At 43.5% G+C, this 10,000-nt stretch overlaps 1 protein-coding gene across 1 annotated transcript in view; it reads left to right on the top strand.

Moving 5' to 3' along the window:
- Window positions 1-10,000, top strand: part of spire2 (spire-type actin nucleation factor 2) — a gene marked incomplete at both ends in the record, with an annotated part of 35,400 nt that overhangs the window by 19,438 nt on the left and 5,962 nt on the right. The window contains 3 exon segments of the mRNA XM_080474749.1: window positions 2,427-2,596; window positions 3,292-3,532; window positions 8,275-8,381. Of these exon segments, the coding sequence (XP_080330875.1) occupies window positions 2,427-2,596; window positions 3,292-3,532; window positions 8,275-8,381 (518 nt within the window).

A 10,000-nucleotide genomic window follows, 5' to 3' on the forward strand; every position in this document is an offset into this window, starting at 1 on the left:
AACTGTATGATTTATATGTAAAAAGGAAGGATTTAAAAGCATGATATGTCTCCTTTAATAAAACACATTACAACAGTCTGGCCTTTTTTAGATTGAGAGAGCCCCCTAGTGGTGAAACATAGTTCTTTTAAACAGCTAGTGAACAGAGAGCCCCCTAGTGGTGAAACATAGTTCTTTTAAACAGCTAGTGAACAGAGAGCCCCCTAGTGGTGAAACATAGTTCTTTTAAACAGCTAGTGAACAGAGAGCCCCCTAGTGGTGAAACATAGTTCTTTTAAACAGCTGGTGAACAGAGAGCCCCCTAGTGGTGAAACATAGTTCTTTTAAACAGCTGGTGAACAGAGACACTTATTAAGATTCGTATATTAACATACTATGTTTTCATTCATCTCTTTTAGAAACGGAAGGTGTTTTGTTGCTGCTTTACTGGAAATGACAGTTAGTCTGAGTTTAGGGAAACTAAAGGTTTATCAGGTTTATTTTCAAACAACACATCAATCCATCTTTCAAAGTATTTTAGAATTCTTTGAAAGAAACCTCAAAAAGAGAAGTGCAAAATATACGGTGTGCTTTCAAGCTTGTTAATTTTCAGTCTTTGATAAGTATGAACATATCTAAACATTTATAAACATTAACAAACACATTTCTGTTTGTGTGAATATAAAAATGACTAAGAGCAAACTGAACATGCAGCTTTTCAAAAGTCTTCTTTCAAACAGTGAATTAGAAGAGAAGTGACAGAGTTAATAATCCAACTTGTTGTCTTCATGCCAACATCTGGTAGAAACAGCAGAACAAACCAGAAGTGACTTTCAGCCAATCACAGAGCAGCTCTGGAGGATCAAAAGGCTCAACATCAAAAGGAGTTCATGTTAGTCACTCTGGTGCTGATCAGTCATTGGTGAGATCGCTACTAAGCCCCGCCTCCTCGGGGGGGCTTTCTGCAGCTCACACACACACACACACACACACACACACACACACACACACACACACACACACACACACACACACACACACACACTAGAGAGAAATCAAGAAATTCTCCTTTATTGAAGATTATCTGTAGAAAATGAGATGAACACAGTTCAGGGTTCATTGTTAGTTTGTTTGCAGGAACATATTTTGACAGTATTACAGTTTATTTCTATATTTAATTCAAATGAATTCTCCTGTTCGCTCCCAGGTGGCTGCGCTCTGGCGCCCTCTACTGGCCAACCGCTGCTATATGAGATGTGGTGTGAATGTGGCCTCAGTGATCCAGCAGTGGAAAGCTCACCGACACTGTAACGAGCTCTTATTGTTGCTTTGTGTCTTTAGAAGTTTATTCCCTTTTACTGCTTTGACGTGAGGTTGATATCTTTATGGGGCTGCACCCAAAGTACTCACAACCTCATAAGGTCACGTTGAAGTAGAAGTACTGCGCGCCGGGTGGTACTTTCCGTACTGAAGCACACCAAGAGGAGTTCTGCCTCCAGAGCCTCTGAAGGTGGTTTCACGTTTCACAATTATTGACCGAGTGTCTATTTCCAGATCAAGGTCGTTCGAGGTGAAACCTTGTGTGATTCGCTGATGAAGCAGTTTCATTTTACACACGGGGAAGAATGATAAAACATCAGAAGAGGTCCTGGCATGTCAGTAAAACTGTGTCTGTTCCTGCTGCTGAACTTTTCCCACTCGGTTCTTTACCAGGTGACGTCGCCACATTTAATCAGTGAAGCTTCGTTTTACGAGGAAAACTTAACTGAAATCTTTATCAAACAATAATAAAGCTCTGTGAATGAATAAAGACCATAAAGTCATTTCCTTTGAATTCAGATGATCAAAACTGAAAGTCGCATTTCAAATGTCTTCAGCTCTAATGTGGAACTAGATTATTCATATTTATTATTATTATTATTATCATTATTATCAGCAGCTGTAATGCCAACGTGTCCATGGTTAGTCAGAGTGGAAAGAAGATGGATTATATAACTGTTCCCCTCTGTCTGCTGGTTTCTCTTCTAATGTTTTAATGCTGCTTCTTGTTCTAAGTTCATAAATCTGTTTATAGAGCACCTTCCCCCTCTAACATCAGATTATAAAACATCTGCCTCCTCTAACACCAGATTATAGAGCATCTTCCTCCTCTAACACCAGATTATAGAGCATCTTCCTCCCCGAACACCAGATTATAGAGCATCTTCCTCCTCTAACACCAGATTATAGAGCATCTTCCTCCTCTAACACCAGATTATAGAGCATCTTCCTCCTCTAACACCAGATTATAGAGCATCTTCCTCCCCGAACACCAGATTATAGAGCATCTTCCTCCTCTAACACCAGATTATAGAGCATCTTCCTCCTCTGACCTCAGATTGAGGGTCCAGGTTGCGTTTTGGTTCCTGGCTCTGTGTGACTCCAGGTTTTGGGTTTTCTTCCCTCAGCGTTCGGCTCACTGCCTTGCCTCGCCCAGTCGTGTCCCTGTAACATAAAGTCCACCTCCTGCATCGACCTATCAGTGACGGAGGCGGGGCTCCGGCCACCGCCGTCCCGCCCTCGCGTCCTGCTCAAGGCCCCGACCCTGGCTGAGATGGAGGAGATGAACATCTCTGAGGTGAGCCCCCGACCCGAGGAAGCATCTCGTTGTTTACAGACAGAATTGGGAAGCTCCGCCCACTCTGCTCCTTCTACTGCATGTTTCTACCTCCCTTACCTCCCTGACCTCCCTTACCTCTCTGACCTCCCTTACCTCCCTTACCTCCCTTACCCCCCTTACCTCCCTTACCTCCCTGACCTCTCTGACCTCCCTTACCTCTCTGACCTCCCTTACCTCCCTTACCTCCCTTACCTCCCTGACCTCCCTTACCTCTCTGACCTCCCTTACCTCCCTTACCTCCCTTACCTCTCTGACCTCCCTGACCTCCCTTACCTCCCTGACCTCCCTTACCTCCCTTACCTCCCTGACCTCCCTTACCTCTCTGACCTCCCTTACCTCCCTTACCTCCCTGACCTCCCTGACCTCCCTTACCTCTCTGACCTCCCTTACCTCCCTTACCTCCCTTACCTCCCTGACCTCTCTGACCTCCCTTACCTCCCTTACCTCCCTTACCTCTCTGACCTCCCTGACCTCCCTTACCTCCCTGACCTCCCTTACCTCCCTTACCTCCCTGACCTCCCTTACCTCTCTGACCTCCCTTACCTCCCTTACCTCTCTGACCTCCCTTACCTCCCTGACCTCTCTGACCTCCCTTACCTCCCTGGCCTCCCTGACCTCCCTTACCTCCCTGACCTCCTTCGGCCCGCCCACAGGAGGAGGAGTCCCCGGATAACGGCGAGCTGAGGAGGACGGAGAGCTCCCCGATGCCTCTGAAGAGAGACCGCTCCTTCTCAGAACACGACCTGGCGCTGCTCCGCGGGGAGATGCTTCCTTCGCTGTCCGAGTCGGCCCAGCTGGGCGGGGCCATCCAGATGGGCGGAGCTATCCGGCTGAGGAGCGAGAGGCCTCGTTCCAGGACGCTGACCGGGACCGGACCACCTCCTCACTTCAGAGGTCAGAATGTAGAGTAATTCTTTACATCTTATCCAGCTCCCTTTAGTCTGCACTGATCCCACTCACTGACGCTGACAACTCACAACTCACTCTGAGTAGAACGTCACAGTTTCCGGTTCCAGAACAGCTGATCTGAATTAGATCAATCAACTCTGAGTATGTGAGCCTTCAGTTTCTCGCCTGAACAACCACAATAAAAAGCTTCATCAGTGGAGCCCCGATTCCACCGGTCGCTATGGCAACAGTCCCAAAACCCGTAAAAGAAGAGAGACGACCGGGAGAAAAGTGCTGCTTCAGTTTGAACCCATTAATCTGAAGCTGGCAGCAGACAGGAAGGATAGAAAGAGAATCAGATCACTTGTTTGGCTGATTCTTCACCAGTATTATAAAGAAAACCACCATCTGACACAAAAACGTAATGTTGTGCATAAAATGGGCTCTGATGTGAAGCGCGGGTCGATTCAAGAAGGAATTAATCCAGTAAATAAAACAAACTGCTAATCTGGGCCAGAAGATTCTCGTGACAGAAGTCATGTCAAATTATTTCCGTCTGGACGTCGATCGGGTTCGGAAATAAGGACAATCCATTTGTTGTAGCTGCTTCAGGTGGGAGGAGCCAGTAGAAACTCAGGGTTTCTTCTACTGAACCTGCCAGCAGGTTCTGTCTGTCTGTTACCATGGTGACTGACCCAGAGCTTCACTCAGCTCTCTTTCTGGAACGGAAAACTCTGAGTTTCCCTCACATCAGGGTTAACATGCTCTGAGTTTTTACAAAACCTGCTTTCTGCAATACCGCCCAGAGAGGAACGACCGGACTAGAACAATCACACCAGAGGCCTGTACTACGACACTGGTGGTTCTCTTATCCAGATAACTTCAGGATTAACTCTGGGTTTCTGTCCTATGAGGCTGGTTCACTTCTCACCAGGATAAATCACCTGGTAACTGACGCTGAAAGTCTAACCTGCTCCAGAGCAGGTTATGTTCTAGATAAGAGGTCAGAGCTCCGCCTCCTGACCAATCAGATCTCTTGGAAAATGCCCCGCCCATTCTTAAATGATGGTGATTGGTGGGCAGGTTCAGCTCTGAGCTGCAGCAGAGAGGAGAGGAGAAATTAATCTAGAACAATCTTTAGACATAATACAATAAATCCTGGTCTCTGAGGCTCTGAAGGAGGTTCTGGTTCTGGTTCTTGACTTGTTCCAGGTCTGTTTATCTGGAATAATGAGGTTCATGATCACACCTGACAGAACTGCAGAACCATGAATTTATAGAACCAGAACTCCTCCTGTCGTCATGGTGATGAATTAATATTCCAACAGGAAACACAAGAGAACCTCCGCCTCAGAACCAGTGATGGAGAACCTAAAGTAAAAGAAGAGCAGTGAGGAAGTTCTGCCTGGAACCGTTCTGCTGGAATAAAGTGGAACTGAGTGATCACAGTGCTGTTCCTTTATATCACTGATCCATTAATCTGCTCTAATCTCACCAAGTCAGGAAGGTTCTGGTTCTGGCTGCAGCAGCAGTGTTGCTTTGAGCTGCTGGATGAGTTTGAATTCTTCTTAATCTCAGAGATTAACTGCTCCTTCAGTAATCTGGAAACTGCTCTGCAGAGTGTCTCTGTGTGTGATTGGTCAGACGCTGCAAGCTCCGCCCCTTTCATGTGAACGCTCACACCTGGTCTGGGTAGAACCAGAGAGTTGAGAACCTGCTTGGTAGTAAAGTTATCAGGATCCAAAGTGTCTGGATCAGTTAACCAGGAAACAGATCCTGATATGTTGATCACGGTTCCTAGAACAGGTCTCAGGTTCTAGTACAGGCCTCAGGCTCTAGTACAGGTCTCAGGTTCTAGTACAGGCCTCAGGTTCTAGTACAGGCCTCAGGTTCTAGTACAGGTCTCAGGTTCTAGTACAGGTCTCAGGTTCTAGTACAGGCCTCAGGTTCTAGTACAGGTCTCAGGTTCTAGTACAGGTCTCAGGTTCTAGTACAGGCCTCAGGTTCTAGTACAGGTCTCAGGTTCTAGTACAGGCCTCAGGCTGGATGAACCAGACCGGCGGTCTGCTGCTCTGGAGCCACATGAGGTTCCTTGAAATCTAACTAAATGATACATAAACATTTTATCCTATTTTTATTTTACACCAAATTCATTTTCATGATGACTTTTATTTCTTTGATAAAGACTTCGAAAAAAGTCTCAGCAAGTAAAATGATAAGAAAATTCAAAAATTACTAGAATTTTGAAAAAAAAAAAGGTTAAAATAGAGAAAAAAATGGATCAAATGAATAAGAGATTTGGATTACTGGAGAGGAAGCAGTACTACATATACTAATATACTATACTGCATATAGCATAAGCAGTACTACATATGGTATAAGCAGTACTACATATACTACACTACATATATTATAAGCAGTACTACATTTACTATACTACATATAGTATAAGCAGTACTACATATACTAATATACTATACTGCATATAGCATAAGCAGTACTACATATGGTATAAGCAGTACTACATATACTACACTACATATATTATAAGCAGTACTACATTTACTATACTACATATAGTATAAGCAGTACTACATATACTAATATACTATACTGCATATAGCATAAGCAGTACTACATATGGTATAAGCAGTACTACATATACTACACTACATATATTATAAGCAGTACTACATTTACTATACTACATATAGTATAAGCAGTACTACATATACTATACTACATATAGTAGAAGCAGTACTACATATAGTATATAGTAGAAGCAGTACTACATATAGTATATAGTAGGAACAGTACTACATATAGTAGAAGCAGTACTACTTATATTATAAACAGTGCTACATATAGTATAAGCAGTACTACATATAGGACAACATATAGTGGAAGCAGCACTACATATAGTATACTACATATAGTATAAGCAGTCCTACATATAGTAGAAGCAGTACTACATATAGTATAAGCAGTCCTACATATAGTAGAAGCAGTACTACATATAGTAGAAGCAGTACTACATATATTATAAACAGTACTGCATATAGTAGAAGCAGTACCGTATACAGTAGAATCAGTACAACATATAGTATAAGCAGTACTACATATATTATAAACATTACTGTATATAGTAGAAGCAGTACTGTATACAGTAGAATCAGTACAACATACAGTAGAAGCAGTACAACATATAGTAGAAGCAGTACTACATATAGTAGAAGCAGTACTAGCACTACTATAAACATTACTGCTACTATTACTACTACTCCTAAAACTACTGATAGCACTTCTACTACTACTCATACTACTAGTACTACTATTAACAGTACTACTACTGCTGCTGATACTTGTAGTAATACAACCAATGCTGTTACTACTAACTATTACGTTTATTACTTCCACCACCTCTACTCTATAGCTCGGTTGGTAGAGCAGTCGTTTCCCAATCAGAAGGTTGCAGGTTCGATTCCCATCTCTGCCTACGTGCCGGAGTGTCCTTGGGCAAGACACAGAACCCCAAACTGCCCCCATTGGAGTTGGTGAATGAATGTGATGAGCTATGTAAAGCGCTTTGGAGCTGTATTACTCTTCCTAGCACCTCTAGTATTACTACTGTTTCTACTATGGTCACTACAAACTGTCACTAGCCCCACCAGCAGGGGGCAGTCTGCTCCTGTGTGTGTGTTGGGAGGAGTGTAAGCCTCTTCTGTTGATCAGCCACAGCTGAGGATGTTTACAGGTTGTTTACTCCGTACCGTGGTGGTGGTACTCTGGTGGTACTCTGGTATCACATTAGTAATCCAGGACGGTCACACTATTGGAATAATAGTGGAAAGTAATGACATATAAATACTTTTTACTGTACTTACTTAGTCTGTTTACTTGAATATGTTTACTTTTCTTCCCTCCATGTGAAGACAAATATGTAGTTATATATATATTCATAAAGATAACTGTTCAGACAATGTTGAAAGCCGCATAAGTAATCAAATTACATCACTATTGACTGAAAGAAACAACCTACAGCTTTGAAATATAAATTCCTTCAAAAATAAACTATTTAAATGTAATTCATACTTTGACCACATTGTTGCCTGTTTTATTGCCGTACTTCCAGTTCATGCAGCTTCTATTATTAAAAAGCAACTTGAATATCAAAATGCATACCATCTGTGACCACTAGATGTCACTGTCTGACAGCAGAAATCTGCTACAGTATCACAGTAAAACCTGCATTACTGCTGCATGCAGAATATCTCATCCATTTTACAGTCTTATAATGAGACAGAAGAGCTGCTGCTTCTCGCTTGTATTTATGAACAACTGCAAAGCAGAAAACCCGGAGAAGTACAAATATACAATAAACAATTCACAGTGCTGAGAGGATATACTGTAGTACTAGAATGTCAGTTTCTCATTGATGTTTAGAGCTCATTACTCTGTGGTGTGTGTGTGTGTGTGTGTGTGTGTGTGTGTGTGTGTGTGTGTGTGTGTGTGTGTGTGTGTGTGTGTGTGTGTGTGTGTGTGTGTGTGTGTGTGTGTGTGTTTTCATTCCAAAAACAAACAGCACCCACTAGTGGCCCAGGGTGGAAATGACATCATGCAAATGTGAAAGTGTTCTGAAACAAAAATACCAAAACGTTTCTCACCTGAAGAGTTGCCATGGAAACACTGAACACGGACATTGAAATGTCCGCCTGGTCGAGCTGATTGAGTTTTTTTCCACGTCCCAGCCTCGTTCCCGGGCCACGGCTTGGCCCCGCCCTCTCCGGCCCGCCTGTCGCTCAGTTCGGTCGACGAGACGACGGAATCCAGAACCGGAGACGAGCCCAAGTGGATGGTGAGACGACATCACAGCATCATCGACATAAAAGCACTCATTTAATCCTGTTTCTCCAGGTTCTTCCCGTCTTCTTTCTTTTCCTTCGTTTTACATCCGTTGTTCCTAGATGTCTTTGTGAGGTCAAACTGTTCCTGGACGTCTTTGTGAGGTCAAACTGTTCCTGGATGTCTTTGTGAGGTCAAACTGTTCCTGGACGTCTTTGTGAGGTCAAACTGTTCCTGGACGTCTTTGTGAGGTCAAACTGTTCCTAGATGTCTTTGTGAGGTCAAACTGTTCCTGGATGTCTTTGTGAGGTCAAACTGTTCCTGGATGTCTTTGTGAGGTCAAACTGTTCCTGGACGTCTTTGTGAGGTCAAACTGTTCCTGGACGTCTTTGTGAGGTCAAACTGTTCCTGGATGTCTTTGTGAGGTCAAACTGTTCCTGGACGTCTTTGTGAGGTCAAACTGTTCCTGGATGTCTTTGTGAGGTCAAACTGTTCCTGGACGTCTTTGTGAGGTCAAACTGTTCCTGGACGTCTTTGTGAGGTCAAACTGTTCCTAGATGTCTTTGTGAGGTCAAACTGTTCCTGGATGTCTTTGTGAGGTCAAACTGTTCCTGGATGTCTTTGTGAGGTCAAACTGTTCCTAGATGTCTTTGTGAGGTCAAACTGTTCCTAGATGTCTTTGTGAGGTCAAACTGTTCCTGGATGTCTTTGTGAGGTCAAACTGTTCCTGGATGTCTTTGTGAGGTCAAACTGTTCCTGGACGTCTTTGTGAGGTCAAACTGTTCCTAGACGTCTTTGTGAGGTCAAACTGTTCCTGGACGTCTTTGTGAGGTCAAACTGTTCCTGGACGTCTTTGTGAGGTCAAACTGTTCCTAGATGTCTTTGTGAGGTCAAACTGTTCCTGGACGTCTTTGTGAGGTCAAACTGTTCCTGGACGTCTTTGTGAGGTCAAACTGTTCCTGGACGTCTTTGTGAGGTCAAACTGTTCCTAGATGTCTTTGTGAGGTCAAACTGTTCCTGGATGTCTTTGTGAGGTCAAACTGTTCCTGGACGTCTTTGTGAGGTCAAACTGTTCCTGGACGTCTTTGTGAGGTCAAACTGTTCCTGGATGTCTTTGTGAGGTCAAACTGTTTCTGGACGTCTTTGTGAGGTCAAACTGTTCCTGGACGTCTTTGTGAGGTCAAACTGTTCCTGGACGTCTTTGTGAGGTCAAACTGTTCCTAGATGTCTTTGTGAGGTCAAACTGTTCCTAGATGTCTTTGTGAGGTCAAACTGTTCCTGGACGTCTTTGTGAGGTCAAACTGTTCCTGGATGTCTTTGTGAGGTCAAACTGTTCCTAGATGTCTTTGTGAGGTCAAACTGTTCCTGGACGTCTTTGTGAGGTCAAACTGTTCCTGGACGTCTTTGTGACGAAGCAGTTTTTGTGTTTAGTGAAAATAAAAAGGTCGTCATTCCATCATTTCCTCAAAAAAAGGAGGTTGTAGTGTTTTGGTTGTTGACGCCTCCTCCTCTCTTCTTTTGTTTTCCTTCTCTTTTCTGAATTCACTTCTTTGTTGTTGTTTTTTTCTCCTTCCTCCTCTCGTCTCTTCCTCCTTCCACTTCTATTTTCCTTCTTTGGTCTGTCCTTCTTCT

The sequence above is a fragment of the Lipophrys pholis genome, assembly GCF_963383615.2.
Source record: "Lipophrys pholis genome assembly, chromosome: 11".
NCBI lineage: Eukaryota > Metazoa > Chordata > Actinopteri > Blenniiformes > Blenniidae > Lipophrys > Lipophrys pholis.